This window comes from Salvelinus alpinus, chromosome 18 (genome assembly GCF_045679555.1).
Source record: "Salvelinus alpinus chromosome 18, SLU_Salpinus.1, whole genome shotgun sequence".
In the NCBI taxonomy this organism is placed as follows: Eukaryota; Metazoa; Chordata; class Actinopteri; order Salmoniformes; family Salmonidae; genus Salvelinus; species Salvelinus alpinus.
In genome coordinates, this window is record NC_092103.1 from 22,023,272 (window position 1) to 22,041,013 (window position 17,742).

A 17,742-nucleotide genomic window follows, 5' to 3' on the forward strand; every position below is an offset into this window, starting at 1 on the left:
CCTCGGTGCGGCCAACTGGGCTTCTCCTAATCGACGGGCTAGATAAGGTTTCCGGCCGCCGGGGTTTGGTTTACATTTGATGTACTCCAAGGTTGTCAGGCCTTAATGTTTCCTTTCAGGCCCTGGCATAACTTGGCTTAGCTCTCTCTCTCTCTCTGTCTCTCTCTTTCTCTGTCTCTCTCTCTCTGTCTCTCTCTGTCTCTGTCTCTCTTTCTCTCTCTCTGTCTCTCGCTCTCTCTCCCTCTCCACTGTATTGAGTGAGATGTTCAGTTGGGGAGTCCACTGTCATACATGCAGGGCTGTAAGGAACATGTCAATCCTTGCCAAATGTTGCCAACAGACAGAGTCTGAGGAGTAGTCCGGAAGCAGCCTTTCTTGTTACAGTGTGACCATATGGACATGATACATCTCACTTTTTCACATGACACTACATCCTAAAATAGGTCCAAATTAGTATTGGATTGTTACAATTTGACTGTAGCTGAATGGACTGGAGTAAGTTCAGAGTTAGTAAAATAATGAGTTTATGATTTATGGTTGATGACCTATGTTATACATGTGGTATCATGAAGCTCTACATACCAGTACTTAGTAGTTATTGCAAGCACTAAACTATATAACAATTTTGCGTTCATATCTACCTCCCCCTAAATATCTCCCTCACCCCAGACGTGCTGACACAGAACCGAGACAAATAACAGGACAAACAGGCAATATGGCAGAAAGTAAATCCCTAGCACCTCTATCATGGGTGATAACTTTATACCTTCACCATATCCTTAAAAGCTATTGCTTTAAGTGAACGTAGTAAAAGTCGATCTGGCGATTCAGCAATACGTCAGTCTAGCATTTCACATCATATTTGCCCTTCATGGCATCATATCCTCTTACATTATCATCTCTAGGTATAATTGGTACAATTTCAAGCCATGGTAAAAGTTACCCTCAATGTTTCTACCATCACCCTCCCAAACAGAAACCATTCACAGTGATACCGGTCATAATAACTGTTTCATATGACCTATTCAACCTGCATAACTGTCTTTTGAAGTATTGTTTTCTTTTTTTTCTTTTTTTTTTTATTTATTTTTTTTAAATCCCCTTTTCTCCCCAATTTTCGTGGTATCCAATCGCTAGTAATTACTATCTTGTCTCATCGCTACAACTCCCGTACGGGCTCGGGAGAGACGAAGGTCGAAAGTCATGCGTCCTCCGAAGCACAACCCAACCAAGCCGCACTGCTTCTTAACACAGCGCGCCTCCAACCCGGAAGCCAGCCGCACCAATGTGTCGGAGGAAACACCGTGCACCCGCCCCCCTCAGTTAGCGCGCACTGCGCCCGGCCCGCCACAGGAGTCGCTGGAGCGCGATGAGACAAGGATATCCCTACCGGCCAAACCCTCCCTAACCCGGACGACGCTAAGCCAATTGTGCGTCGCCCCACGGACCTCCCGGTCGCGGCCGGCTGCGACAGAGCCTGGGCGCGAACCCAGACTCTGGTGGCGCAGCATAGCACTGCGATGCAGTGCTCTAGACCACTGCGCCACCCGGGAGGCCCTGAAGTATTGTTTTCTGACTTGTGTTGTGTATATGTTCTTTACTGAAGTGCTGCTTTATATATTGATTGATATATCATGTGCTTTTTATGTTGATGTCTGTTTGTCTGAAACGGTTGTGTTGATGCTGCTGTCTTGGTCCAGGTCTCTCTTGAAAAATAGATTTATATCTCAACGAAACTAATTTGGTTGAACAAAGGTTCAATAAAATAAAGGCTCCAGTACCCTAGCGAAGGAGAGGGCCTGGATCCATTGGTTGGTTCTTTTACTTCTCTTCCTTTACTGCAGTAAATAGGGCAAGGTTCAGCACCTTTCTCCCAGTGTTTTGGATGGTACTCTCAGGCCAGAGCAGCAGTTCAGAGCCCTAAAATAGAAGTCTTTAGAGGCAAGTGTAAATCATAGAAAATGACACAGCATAACATGATAAACCTGATGTGACCCAACCCGGCTGGAGTCTTATGAGGTGTAGTCTTTCTACTGTATACTCAGGATCCAGCTCCACTCTAAAACACGCTGCCAACTATCCCTCAGAAGAACAACAAATATGTCTTCCACGCGGGCGCTATAACAACCTGTGGCAGAGTACGACCGACGAAGGCTTTTTGAACGACTAGTGAAAGCTTTCTTTCTTTAAACAAAGAACCTGCATGATACACAACATGGCCAAAAGTATGTGGACAGCCATTCAAATTTGTTTATTCGGCTATTTCAGACACACCTGTTGCTGACAGGTGTACAAAATCGAGCACAGAATCATGCAATCTCCATAGACAAACATTGGCAGTAGAATGTCCCATGAGCTCAGTGACTTTCAATGTGACACCGTCATAGGATCCCACCTTTCCAACAAGTCAGTTGGTAAAATTTCTGCCTTGCTAGAGCCGCCCCGTTCAACTGTAAGTTCTGTTATTGTGAAGTGGAAAAGTCTAGGAGCAACAACAGCTCAGCCGCGAAGTGGTAGGCCACACAAATCAAATCAACTTTATTTGCCACATGCGCCTAACACAACAAGTGCAGACTTTACCGTGAAATGCTTACTTACAAGCCCTTAACCAACAGTGCAGTTCAAGAAGAAGAACATATTTACCAAGTAGGCTAAAATAAAAATAAATAATAAAAAGTAACACAATAAGAATAACAATAATGAGGCTATATACAGGGAGCACTGATACCGAGTCAGTGTGCAGGGGTACAGGCTTGTTGAGGTAATCTGTACATGTAGGTGGGAGCGAAGTGACTATGCATAGGTAACAAACAAACAGTGAGTAGCAGAAGTGTACAAGAGGGGGGGTGTCAATGTAAATTGTCCGGTGATGATTTTTATGAATTGTTCAGCAGTCTAATGGCTTGGGGTAGAAGCTGTTGAGGAGGCTTTTGGTCCTAGACTTGGCGCTCCGGTACCGCTTGCCGTGCGGTAGCAGAGAAAACATCTCACAGAACGGGACCGCCGAGTGCTGTAGCACGTAAAAATCATCTGTCCTCGGTTGCAACACTCACTACCGAGTTCCAAACTGCCTTTTGGAAGCAACGTCAACACAAGCAGTGGAAATGCATTCTCTGGATTGATGAATCACGCTTCACCATCTGGCAGTCCGACGGACAAATCTGGGTTTTGCGGATGCCAGGAGAACGCTACCTGCCCGAATGGATAGTGCCAACTGTAAAGTTTGGTGGAGAAGGAATAAGGGGATGTTTTTCATGGTTTGGGCTAGGCCCCTTAGTTCCAGTGAAGGGAAATCTTAATGCTACAGCATACGACATTCTAGACGATTCTGTGCTTCCAACTTTGTGGCAACAGTTTGGTGAAGGCTATTTCCTGTTTCAGCACAAAGCTAGGTCCATACAGAAATGGTTTGTTGAGATTGGTGTGGAAAAACTTGATTCTCCTGCACAGAGCCCTGACCTCAACCCCATCGAACACCTTTGGGATAAATTGGAACGCCGACTCCGAACCAGGCCTGATCGCCCAACATCAGTGCCCAACCTCATTAATGCTCTTTTGCAATTTTCCAACATCTAGTGGAAAGCTTTCCCAGAAGAGTGGAGGCTGTTATAGCAGCAAAGATGGGTCCAACTCCATATTAATGCCCATGATTTTGGAATGAGATGTTTGCTGAGAAGTTGTCCACATACATTTGGCTATGTAGTGTATTTCCAACACACAGCCAATCCTACCATAATGAGCTATGTGTTGGTGTCCAATTGGTAATATAAACAAAATAGTTGTGATATAGTTGTATTGGTATAACCAGGAGCTGCCAAAATTGCAAAGACAAAGAAATGGTGAACACAACAAACAAAAAAACAGCAAAACTTGCAACAACTAAGACTAAATTGTAAGTGTCTGTCTTTCATCATGCTAATAATCTGATATAAGATGTGAAAACTTGAAGACCACACAAGTAACTCCTCATTAGTCTGTGAAAAGACAATCTGGTCTACCCAACAAGTACGATGTGTTCTTTCTTTGTTTTTATTAACATGGGGGCTTTATTAAGTGTAGTATCTCATGTCAAGTCCAAACAATATGCTTGTACTGAAAACCAGAATGAGCAATCTGTTTTATGGCAGGACTTAGAGAGATAAAACACCAAAACAAGGCTTATTTATTAGTGCAAATTACATCTTTACAATTTCCCCTTGTTCCCAGGCATGTCATGTATTGGGTGCTTTCATGTTAGTCACTTAAAATCACCCAATCACAACATGTGTAGACTCTGAGCTTTAGTTTAGATATAGATAGAAAATGCAGCCACTGCTACAGTAGTATGATCATATTTCTGCTCAAACCTCCAGTGATATGTGCAGGTGCCAGCAGTCAGTATGTAAAGCTAACCTGTAATTGATAAAAGACGTTGTAGAGAAAGGATATTACAGTGTAAGCGCGGTAAGTCCTTTCTTACAGACCTGACCTGAGAAACTAAATCGAAGTCATAAATTAGTTTAGAATTATATTCTCCCGGTGCAATTGATTGATTTGTGGACCGGCTCAATTGATCTCGGACCAACGTCTGATGTTATCAACCAGGAATCCCTAGGCTGCCTGGCTTCTTCTCTGCCTAGTATGCCAGAAATACTGCCATAATTGCTCTCTCTTTCTTTCTCTCTTCCCCACTCCCTCCCCCTCTCTCTCTCAATTCAATTCAATTCAATTCAAGGGGCTTTATTGGCATGGGAAACGTATGCTAACATTGCCAAAGCAAGTGAGGTAGATATCTCTCTCTCTCTCTACCTCTCTCATTCTCTCTTACCCCTTACATCTTTCTTTTTCTGTCTCCTCTCTTCTTTCTCTATCCCTCTCTCTCTTACTCTCTTTCTCTCTACCCCCTCCTGTCTCATTAAATTAGAGGACAACCATTACTTTATGGTGGTGTTGCTAATTCAAACAAATATGTTTTTTGTTGAGCTTTCAAAACGATGGCACCGGGACAAAACCATGCACTACAAACATCCAGCTTCTGAGCGGAGCGAGAGATAGAACGGGTGGAAAAGACAAAAGGGAATCAGAGAGAGGCAAAACAGATAGAGTGTGAGAGATGAATGGACAGAGAGAGGAAGAGAGAGCGGGTGTGTAGGGGTTTGGTATATGTTGCCAGTATGTTACCCTCTGTTTTGACATTCTCGTGGCAGGCAGACCACGGCGCTGGCTTTGTTTTCCCAGTTAATCCTTATCGATGCCAGTGGTGAAGCCTGCCACCTCAGACTCCACTCAGCCCCCCGCTGCACTGCGCTGTGGGTGACAGGCCCGTTTATCCAGCACCTACTAGCGCTTCTGATTGGACATTTTGGATAGGAGTCTGATCAACAGGCCTTGTATGTCTGACCGTAGTGTTAACAGAACTGCAGGGGAAGAAAGCAGACAAAATACCTTTTGTGGTTGTCTTCGCATTAAAAAAAACACAAAGGCTAGAGAAAGTTTCTGTGGTAATCTCCTTTCACTATACATAATAGGACTGTGATTAGGCTGTGGAGAAAAGTACCTGTCTTCGATGCCAACCACTTAAACAACCAAAAACAGCAACAAGCTGGCAAGCTGCGTCCGGGATCCTAAACTAAACTCTACTAATTGCCTGATAAATACACCCTGCCCCCCTCCATTTACTGGCCAGTGATGTGACCACATAATTTAAACAATGTGATTGTTATATGTGCCGTTGTTTTGCTGGGCAGAGAGTCTACAGCGAACTTCGGACAGACTCTGGCCCCTTGTCTTTGTGAGGTTCTTGGGGAATACCAATATACCACACATTTCTCTTGATGAATAACAAGATCGGACAAACTATGCGAACAATGTCAAAACAGGCCATATTACAAACAAAACAATCAGTTGGTGGTATTAAAACACAGGCTCTTCAAACAAAAGGCATACTTTTTAAAATGGACTCTGCCAGTGAAATAGCTTTGTGAAAGAGAAAAATAAATTCTGCCTCCTATTTGATATTTGTTGTTTTCATTTTCATTTTCATTCATTTTCACTTGCATTCGAAAAGTATTCAGACCCCTTACCTTTTTCCACGTTTTGTTACGTTACAACCTTATTCTATAATGGATAAAATATTTTTTTTCCTCATCAATCTACACACCATACCCCATAATGGCAAAGCGAATGCAGGTTTTTAGAAATGTTTGCAAATTTATTACAAATAAAAAACACATACCTTATTTACATAAGTATTCAGACCTTTTTCTATGAGACTTGAAATTGAGCTCAGGAGCATCCTGTTACCATTGATCATCCTTGAGTCCACCTGTTGTCAATTCAATTAATTGGACATGATTTGGAAAGGCATGTCAGAGCATAAACCAAGCCATGAGGTCGAAGGAATTGTCCGTAGAGCTCCGAGATGACAGGTTTGTGTCGAGGCACAGAACCCAATGGTCACTCTGACAGACCTCCAGAGTTCCTCTGTGGAGATGGGAGAACCTTCCAGAAGGACAACCATCTCTGCAGTACTCCACAAATCAGGCCTTTATGGTAGGTTGACCGGAGGCACATGACAGGCCGTAAAAGCTACATAGGCACCTACAAGGCACCTACAAGGCACCTAAAGGACTCAGACCATGAGGAGCAAAATTCTCTGGTCTAATGAAACCAAGATTGAACTCTTTGGCTTGAATGCCAAGAGTCAAGTCTGGAGGAAACCTGGTACCATCCCAATGGTGAAGCATGGTGGTGGCAGCATCATGCTGTGGGGATGTTTTTCAGTGGCAGGGACTGGAAGACTAGTCAGGATCAAGGGAAATATGAATGGAGCAAAGTACAGAGCGCTCAGGACCTCAGACTGGGGCGAAGGTTCACCTTCCAACAGGACAATGACCCTAAGCACACAGCCAGAGGCCCAGCCAGAGCCAGGACTTGAACCTAACCGAACATCTCTGGAGAGACCTGAAAATAGCTGTGCAGTGACGCTCCCCATCCAACCTGACAGAGCTTGAGAGGATCTGCAAAGAAGAATGGGAGAAATTCCCCAAATACAGGTGTGCAAAGCTTGTAGCATCATACCCAAGACGAATCGGGTCTGTAATCGCAGCCAAAGGTGTAAGGGTCCTGTGTGTAGCTGGTGTAGAGTCAGGAGCAGGACAGCAGATATGAGTGATCAACGTACTTTACTCAAAAAGACAAATATACAAAGTAACATCACGAGCACACAAAGACAGACCGAATTACAATAAACAATCACTCACAAACACAACATGGGGAACAGAGGGTTAAATAATAAACAAGTAATTGGTTGAGTGAAGCCAGGTGTGTAATACAAAGACAGAACAAATGGAAAATGAAAAGTGGATCGACGGTGGCTAGAAAGCCGCCGAACGCCGCCCGAACAAGGAGAGGGACCGACTTCGGCGGAAGTCGTGACAAAGGTGCTCCAACAAAGTATTGAGTAAAGGGTCTGAATACTTATGTAAATGAGATATTTCATTCTTTTTTTTGTAAAAAAATCTAAAAACCTGCTTTGTCATTATGGGTATTGTTTGTAGATTGATGATGTAAAAAAACGATTGAATCCATTTTAGAATAAGGCCGTGACATAACAAAATGGTGGAAAAGTCAAGGGGTCTAAATTGTTTCCGAAGGCACTGTATGTATTCTTCTGGACAAACCATCCTATTCCCAGCAGTTTTGCAGTTTAGATAATGGTCATTTTCGATGATTCACAGATGTATTAAAAAACAATCATTTGTTTGCAGAATACTGCTTTTAATACTGCTTTTTATCTCCCCCAACACACATCTAGCACTGAGTCACCATTTCAACTTACAGTATAAACCCTAGAAATAGAATGCTAAGAACAACAATTACCGTTTGACTATATCCATGCCAAAGGACCGTTGAGGTATGGTTACTTTGGGAGTGTCCAATCAGCTCTGTCTGTAGATTACTCAACAGCCGTTGTGTTACATGCACATTATCTACATGCATGTTGGTAGTTCCATCGCATTTCATGTCTCATACACAGCCATCATCTCTCTAAAAGCTACTTCTATGAGAAAGACTGTACGACCTACAGTACAGTACTTCACAGGAAACCATCTCTCCAATGATCTATTAGCACCCCATAATCATCAGGGAGCAACATGGATGTCTTTCCCCCTCACTACTGTGTACAGTACTAGCCACGGCCACTTGGTGGTCCAGGGGAACTGAGGCCTTCATATGTTTACATTTGTGGAGAGCAGGAACTCCGTCATTAGAGGAAGTGGGAGTCCCATTTAAAGGCGCTATTAGGTGTAATGGCCGTTGCTGCCGACTGGCTGGTCTGTCGCGTACCAGGCAGGGACCACTTACAGACGTAATCGAATCCCCCCCGAGTCCTTTACCAACTCCTGGGTCTCGAGTCCTGGCCTGGCTCTGAGTTATGGCTATTTTCAAAAAGGAGTTCTGTTGCTGTCAACAGTGGCTCATAAAAACGCCGTGCAAAGTGTAAGAGCCGGGGTACACTCGGTGCATCTAGCTTTGAAAGGAGGTTGGGATGGAATGGCTGGAGCCACATAGGTATTTCTTTCTGTTGAAAGAGGCCTGTTACTTTTGAGTTCCTTTTATTTCCCTCATACTTTAACAGTACATATGAAAGGTTGTTAATTTTTGTTGACATATGAAATATGTCAGCTTCTATATTGTGTTATTTGTTTTCTTAATTCTCGCTCTCTCTCCCTCTTGCGCTCTCTCTCTCTCTCTCTCTCTCTCTCTCAGGTTCACTCTATATGCTGTGGACAGTCGAGGGAGTCGTTCAGAGTCTAGCTTCGTCTCAGTGCGGACGTCTTGTCCCATGGTAGACGATAGCAGAGCAGAAGGTACTCCTTCTCATACTCCCTTTTCATACTTGATATTATCTTTCTATACTCTGTCCATCCCAGAACCTTTCCATCCGTCCTTTATACATTCTCCTTTCCCCATAATCTCTTCTCTCTTAACCCCCCCACAGACACTTTTCTTTCCCTATCACATTCCTCCCTCCTTACCACATTATTTTTCTTCATTCCATCTCTCCCTCACGCTTTCCCCCCCCCCCCCTGCCATTCTCACCTCTTTCTCCTAACCCTCAGCCTGTTGTGATGCCCTTGAAATCCACAGCAGGTTACTTGCCATCTCTCTCTCTCCTCCCTCCCCCTCCTTAACCACCTTCCCACTCTCCCCATTCATCCCCCTCAGCATCCATCCCTTTCTCTCTCCAATATACAATATCACATTTTATTCTAGCACCAGGGTTATCACCAGCAACTAGGTTTTACTTGTGATGATCTTGGGTTGACTTGCCCACCTTCATTTGATATACTTATCCCACGTTTACCTGTGTCTTCCAAATGACTTCAACGTTTCCCCTCTTCCACCTCCTCCTGTGTCAGAGATAGCAGACAAGGTGTATAACCTGTACAACGGCTACACCAGCGGCAAGGAGCAGCAGACGGCCTACAACACTCTGATGGAGATTCCCCCTCCGCTGCTTTACAGGGTGCAGCACCACTACAACTCCCACTACGAGAAGTTTGGAGACTTCGTCTGGCGGAGCGAAGATGAGCTGGGACCCAGGTGAGGCTCGGAAAGACTTGGAGACGTCTAAGTTGTCACAGCGATTCTGGTGCCCCCACCACATCTGGTGTCACTGTTTGTTTTGGCGTCAGTGTCAAATGTTGTCTTCCACTTCCACTGTGGGAAGTAGCTGAGAAAATGGTGACGTGTTGTTGTCTGTGTCCAAAAGTTCCTTATTGTGGCTCAGGTAAAACACTTCATTAGTAAGAGATTATCCCATTGGCCCACAGATTTCAAGTATAAGAAACGATCAACCTAATTGGTCCAGATACTTAATATGTTACTGGTCTAAGTTGACCTATCTGAGCCAGCAGAACTGCAGTGTTAATGATCATCAAGTAAAATGGCAATAACCACTAACATTCTCAAGAATGCCTTGGAGTTCTAGGCGGCCTTTGGACAAAAACCACATGATCGTTTTCACCATCATCTCCAGTATTCTCATTTTTTAAAATCTTTCCATTCCAGCAGATCTGAGAATGGCTGCCTTCCAACCCTGTAACATGAAGTTTTATATCCAGTCGATAAGTTGAATTTGTCTGTTACTGTAGCTCCACTGTTTCTTTATTAGATATTTTTTTACTTTATTTATAGATTTTCAGATATAAAAACAAAACAGTACAGCCCCAACCCCTCATTCTCCCATCCATCCATCCAGCCATCCACTCCCACCCTCCCTCCATCCCACCATCCACTCCCTCCCACCCACCCACCAAGGCATCTATAAAAGTAAGTTAAATAGGAAATAAAAACAGAAACAAACAGTAATAGAAACAAAAACAATGGGGGAAAAGTTCAATAAAAATTATTATCTGCACAAATGGTCACTAAAATAGACATGACTGCTTAACAAATGTTGCAAGTTACACTAAGTAAAAGACAGGCTCTCCACGTATTGTATTAATGGGGACCAGGTTAAGTTTAACTTTTGTCGGGACCCAAGCCCAGTGTACCTAACCTTCTCCAGAGTCAGAGATGACATCACCTCCTTAACCCAATGCAACAAAAAAGAGAACAAGGCGAGCTAGCATTTGCCTGATGCGTGATAGCATTCTGGTCTAGGGGAAGTGCCCCAAAAATGGCACTGACCGGGTTGGGGCTAACTCAAAGATTGGCATGACCAAAACAGGTGTCCCACAGTCGCTGGACTCTGGTGGCATCTCAAACACTTGGGGTCAACATTTGGGTGTATTTTTGCCAATCTGTCATTTGAGTAATGGAGTCGGTGCAAAGCCTTAAACTGAATAAGCCCATGCCTTATGCAAAATGATGATGTGTGGATACGCACAATACTTTGTTGCCATATATCATTGAGTAGCTCGCCACCTACAGTGGGGCAAAAAAGTATTTAGTCAGCCACCAATTGTGCAAGTTCTCCCACTTAAAAAGATGAGAGAGGCCTGTAATCTTCATCATAGGTACACTTCAACTATGACAGACAAAATGAGAAAATAAAATCCAGAAAATCACATTGTAGGATTTTTAATTTATTTATTTGCAAATGATGGTGGAAAATAAGTATTTGGTCACCTACAAACAAGCAAGATTTCTGGCTCTCACAGACCTGTAACTTCTTCTTTAAGAGGCTCCTCTGTCCTCCACTCGTTACCTGTATTAATGGCACCTGTTTGAACTTGTTATCAGTATAAAAGACACCTGTCCACAACCTGTCACGTCCTGACCATAGTGCTTATGTGTTTTGCTTGTTTTAGTGTTTGTCAGGACCTGAGCTGGGTGGGCATTCTATGTTGTGTGTCTAGTTTGTCTGTTTCTGTGTTCGGCCTAATATGGTTCTCAATCAGAGGCAGCTGTCAATCGTTGTCCCTGATTGGGAATCATATATAGGTGGCTTGTTTTGTGTTGGGATTTTGTGGGTGGTTGTTTCCTGTCTCTGTGTTTTGTCTGCACCAGAAAGGACTGTATCGGTAAGCCACGTTTGTTATTTTGTAGTTTTGTAAGTGTTTACGTTTTCGTCTATCATTAAGTATGTTGAACACGGAATACGCTGCGTCTTGGTCCGATCCCTGTTACACTCTCTCTTCTCGTGAAGAGAGGGAAGGCTGCCGTTACACAACCTCAAACAGTCACACTCCAAACTCCACTATGGCCAAGACCAAAGAGCTGTCAAAGGACACCAGAAACAAAATTGTAGACCTGCACCAGGCTGGGAAGACTGAATCTGCAATAGGTAAGCAGCTTGGTTTGAAGAAATCAACTGTGGGAGCAATTATTAGGAAATGGAAGATAATCTCCCTCGATCTGGGGCTCCACGCAAGATCTCACCCCGTGGGGTCAAAATGATCACAAGAACGGTGGGCAAAAATCCCAGAACCACACGGGGGGACTTAGTGAATGACCTGCAGAGAGCTGGGACCAAAGTAACAAAGCCTACCATCAGTAACACACTACGCCGCCAGGGACTCAAATCCTGCAGTGCCAGACGTGTCCCCCTGCTTAAGCCAGTACATGTCCAGGCCCGTCTGAAGTTTGCTAGAGAGCATTTGGATGATCCAGAAGAAGATTGGGAGAATGTCATATGGTCAGATGAAACCAAAATATAACTTTTTGGTACTCGTTGTGTTTGGAGTACAAAGAATGCTGAGTTGCATCCAAAGAACACCATACCTACTGTGAAGCATGGGGGTGGAAACATCATGCTTTGGGGCTGTTTTTCTGCCAAGGGATCAGGTCGACTGATCCGTGTAAAGGAAAGAATGAATGGGGCCATGTATCGTGAGATTTTGAGTGAAAACCTCCTTCCATCAGCAAGGGCATTGAAGATGAAACGTGGCTGGGTCTTTCAGCATGACAATGATCCCAAACACACCGCCCGGGCAACGAAGGAGTGGCTTCGTAAGAAGCATTTCAAGGTCCTGGAGTGGCCTAGCCAGTCTCCAGATCTCAACCCCATAGAAAATCTTTGGAGGGAGTTGAAAGTCCGTGTTGCCCAGCAACAGCCCCAAAACATCACTGCTCTAGAGGAGATCTGCATGGAGGAATGGGCCAAAATACCAGCAACAGTGTGTGAAAAGCTTGTGAAGACTTACAGAAACGTTTGACCTCTGTCATTGCCAACAAAGGGTATATAACAAAGTATTGAGAAACTTTTGTTATTGACCAAATACTTATTTTCCACCATAATTTGCAAATAAATTCATTAAAAATCCTACAATGTGATTTTCTGGATTTCTTTTCTCATTTTGTCTGTCATAGTTGAAGTGTACCTATGATGAAAATTACAGTCCTCTCTCATCTTTTTAAGTGGGAGAACTTGCACAATTGGTGGCTGACTAAATACTATTTTGCCCCACTGTATGTCTTGCTCCCATGCAGATTTTGTATTTGCAAAGGAAGGTGGATTAATGTTCTGTATTATGTTGTATAATCTGTAGATTGTGCCCTTCAGATAAGGGGTAAGGTCTAAGCACCTCTCGACTGGACACTTAGTAGGCGCGAGAGGAAATGAAGGGAAATGTTTTTTGACAAAGCTGCGAGTTTGCAGGTATCTAAAAAAAGTGGGTATTGGGAATATTATGGTCAACCCTCAGAGTATGGAATAAGACGAATGTGTGATCAACAAATAGGTCACAAAAAAACACCAGACCGTTCCTACGCCAGAACTGGAATGCCGTGTCAATCTGTGACACTGGGAAGAGATGATTAGATGTTCATGGGGAGAAGTTGCTTGCTTGTTTAAGGCTAAAGTGACTTCGGAATTGGGACGAGATTTTAAGGGAGTTCTTAATGGTGTTCAAAACATGGGTGCCAAGGTTCATGGACACTGGGGAGCACAGGAGTGAGACCGGAGAAGTTGGAAGGCTTGACTGTAACTCCATGATGGCCCAAGTTGGGCCGTCCTTGTTTTCAAATGTAGAAATCCAATAAACACATTTAGATATATTTGCTGACCAGTAGTAGTGTAAAAAATTGGGAAGGCCCAGCCCGCCTGCGGCCTTAGGTTTCTGTAGATATACCTCTCTCATTTGTGGATTTAACTTATTCCAAATGAAGTTGGAAATGTAGCTGTCCAGTTGTTTGAACATTGACTTTGGCAGAAAAATGGGGATCATTTGGAATAAGTACAAAAACCTAGGTAGTACAGTCATCTTAACAGAATTAATGCGACCTGCTAATGAAATGGGAAGAGACGACCACCTTATGAAATCCTGCTTAGTGCACTCCAGGAGTGTTTTGAATTTATGTTTAAACAGAGCCTTAAATGAGCCCCAAATAAGTAAAGACCTGATGCTCCACCTTAAATGGGAAATTGGCAAACCCAATTCCTTCTGCTAACTGATTAATGGGGAGGAGCACACTTTTTGTTAGGTTTAACTTATAACCAGAGAATGTCCCAAAACCTTGTAGCATGTCCAAGAGATAGGGTATAGACTCCACAGGGTTAGAGATGTATAAAAGAAGATCGTCTGCATATAAGGACACCTTGCGAGTTATGTTGCCCTCAATATTCCCATAATCCTCTCCTCCGCCCGCAGGGCGATAGAAAGAGGCTCAATAGCCATATCAAATAGGAAAGGGGATAAACAGCAACTCTGCCTGGCCCCCCTGTGGAGAGGGAAGTAGCTGGAGGTAACATTGTTGGTGCGAACAGACGCCACTGGGGATGAGTACAATATCTTAATTCAGGAAAGGAATGACGGGCCAAACCCAAATCTCTCTAGTACTGTAAATAGATATTCCCACTCAACCCAGTCGAAAGCATTTTCAGCATCAAGAGAGATGACAAACTCTGTCTGTAGAGTTGAGTGGGCAGAATAAAGAACATTAAATAGCCGGCACATATTATAGAAAAATTGCCTACCTGCGATAAATCCGGTTTCCACACAGTAGAGTGAGACACGTCAGCGGTGCAGTTGATCTGTAAAAAGACATCAATGTGAGTTGATATGTATTTTTTAAAGGCACTACAGGATAGTAGTAGTGGGTCAAGTCGCCACGCGCGTTGTAACACAGTGCTGTCCGGAAAGCGGATATCTAGCTGGACAGGTCTGAGATAATGATAATGTGATATTGACTATTAGTTACAAAAGGAATACTTATATTTCTCCAGCAGGAAAAAGTCAATCCTAGAGTATGAGTGGTGGACTGGAGAAAAAAGGAGTACTGTTTAGCAGTGGGATTGCTCCTCCATGGATCAGACAAATTATAGGATTCTAGAATGAGCTGATCACTGCGACTGATTTAGAAATTACATTGTTGGGCTTCGGGTCTGGATCTGTCTAGACATGGATGCAATACACAATTGAAATCTCTTCCCAATATCAAATGATGAGAGTTAAGGTCGGGAAGTTTTGCGATGAGTTCATAGATAAATTGAGCGTCATCCCAATTAGGACCATAGAGGTTAGCCAGAATAACGTGTGTGCTAAACAATTTCTCCATCACTACATCAATACAGATGAAGTCGGAAGTTTACATACACCTTAGCCAAATACATTTAAACTCCGTTTTTCACAATTCCTGACATTTAATCCTTGTAAAAATGACCTGTTTTAGGTCAGTTAGGATCACCACTTCATTTTAAGAATGTGAAATGTCAGAATAATAGTAGAGAGAATGATTTATTTCAGCTTGTATTTCTTTCATTATATTCCCAGTGGGTCAGAAGTTTACATACACTCAATTAGTATTTGTAGCATTGCCTTTAAATTGTTTAACTTGGGTCAAACGTTTCGGGTAGCCTTCCACAAGCTTCCCACAATAAGTTGGGTGAATTTTGGCCCATTCCTCCTGACAGAACTGGTGTAACTGAGTCAGGTTTGTAGGCCTCCTTGCCCACAAATGTTCTATAGGATTGAGGTCAGGGCTTTGTGATGGCCACTCCAATACCTTGACTTTGTTGTCCTTAAGCCATTTTGCCACAACTTTGGAAGTATGCTTGGGGTCATTGTCCATTTGAAAGACCCATTTGCGACCAAGCTTAACTTCCTGACGGATGTCTTGAGATGTTGCTTCAATATATCCACATCCTTTTCCTACCTCATGATGCCATCTATTTTGTGAAGTGCACCAGTCCCTCCTGCAGCAAAGCACCCCCACATCATGATGCTGCCACCTCCGTGCTTCACGGTTGGGATGGTGTTCTTCGGCTTGCAAGCCTCCCCCTTTTTCCTCCAAATATAACGATGGTCATTATGGCCAAACAGTTCTATTTTTGTTTCATCAGACCAGAGGACATTTCTCCAAAAAGTACGATCTTTGTCCCCATGTGCAGTTGCAAACCGTAGTCTGGATTTTTTCTGGCGGTTTTGGAGCAGTGGCTTCCTCCTTGCTGAGCGGCCTTTCAGGTTATGTCAATATAGGACTCGTTTTACTGTGCATATAGATACTTTTGTGCCTGTTTCCTCCAGCATCTTCACAAGGTCCTTTGTTGTTGTTCTGGGATTGATTTGCACTTTTCGCACCAAAGTACGTTCATCTCTAGGAGACAGAACGCGTCTCCTTCCTGAGCAGTATGACGGCTGCGTGGTCCCATGGTGTTTATACTTACATACTATTGTTTGTACAGATGAACGTGGTACCTTCAGGTGTTTGAAAATTGCTCCCAAGGATGAACTAGACTTGGAGGTATACAATTTTTTCTGAGGTCTTGGCTGATTTCTTTTGATTTTCCCATGATGTCAAGCAAAGAGGCACTGAGTTTGAAGGTAGGCCTTGAAATACATCCACAGGTACACCTCCAATTGACTCAAATGATGTCCATTAGCCTATCAGAACCTTCTAAAGCTATGACATCCTTTTCTGGAATATTCCAAACTGTTTAAAGGCACAGTGAACTTAGTGTATGTAAACTTCTGACCCACTGGAATTGTGATATAGTGAATTATAAGTGAAATAATCTGTCTGTAAACAATTGTTGGGAAAATGACTTGCGTCATGCACAAAGTAGATGTCCTAACCGACTTGCCAAAACTATAGTGTGTTAACAAGAAATTTGTGGAGTGGTTGAAAACGCGTTTTAATGACTTCAACCTAAGGCTATGTAAACTTCTGACTTCAACTGTACATATATACACACATATACTCCAAAAACATGTAATTAAATAAGTAAATAGGAAAACAAACCCAGTAAAATTGAACATTTGTATAAATGTACTGTAACCCTCTGTTGAACATCCTAACAAGCCAGAACACTGAAAATTGACTGGCACTGAACACTGACATTCCTGTTGGTCCTTGGTCGCGTTAGCACGGCTAGTGCAGGGTCACAGTAGGAGCCCACAATGGCTAGTTAGTATTATGTCGCCTGTCCTCCTGTGGATGTAGGTGCACGACAGTGTATTCTTTGGCCTTGGTTCGATCTAAGAATGTCTTCTGCCCGCCGAAGGGAGTAGTGATCTTCAGTACAGCTGGGTAAAGAATGCCGAACTTGGTGTTCAGACAGCGGTGTAGGAGCCCCCTCACCTCGTTGATGCTGACCTCTTCTTCATGACTGTCGCCGTGTAGTCTGGGTAAATGTGAATATTCTGGCCATCGTGGGTGATGGGAGCTGCTCGCGCTGCCTTACGGAAGACATCCTCCTTCTCCTGAAGGTAGTGGAATTTAACTACTATGGGTCTGGGCAGCTACCCATTCTTCAGTGCGGACTGTATGCTTCTGTGCACATGGTCAAGGGTGGGGGTGTAATCGAGGCCTAGAATTTCCTGTAGCAGTTTAGCTATGGACAGAGTAGGCCGCAGTCCGCCTACGGTCTCGAGTCCCTCTCTCACGCCAAAAATGCGACCGTTCCCCCGGTGCTGTCTGTTCTCGAGGTCATCAACCTTGGAAGTGAGTTTGACGACATCTGATGATAGCAGGGTGACTTGCTCTTCCAGTGTCACCACTTTGTCGGAGTAAATATTTGCGCCATCTTCCAGGCTATTCAGACAGGTGTCATGTCTCGCCAAGTCTTCATTAACAGAGTCTATCTTCATGTTGACCTCGGTGGTGAGAATAGCTTTTTGTGTGGATAGGTCAGTGGATAATGACTCCACGTTAGCCAGCACAGTCTGTTCAGATTTAATGATAGCCACCGTTACGATGGCTAGGCCGGGGGGGATCAGAGTCCGTGTCAGGTGAGCCCGAGGCTTCAGCAGAGGCCTGGTCCTTTGTGGCCCGTGGCCGTTGTTGCCTCGTCATTTTGTGATTAAAAGGCCA

At 43.7% G+C, this 17,742-nt stretch overlaps 1 protein-coding gene across 2 annotated transcripts in view; it reads left to right on the forward strand.

The window, feature by feature from the left end:
- LOC139543999 (astrotactin-2-like) overlaps positions 1-17,742 on the forward strand; it is a 450,311-nt gene that overhangs the window by 422,482 nt on the left and 10,087 nt on the right. For both annotated transcript variants that reach the window (XM_071350635.1, XM_071350634.1), the window contains 2 exons: positions 8,752-8,852; positions 9,405-9,588. In XM_071350635.1, the coding sequence (XP_071206736.1) occupies positions 8,752-8,852; positions 9,405-9,588 (285 nt within the window). The remainder of the gene's footprint in view (positions 1-8,751; positions 8,853-9,404; positions 9,589-17,742) is intronic.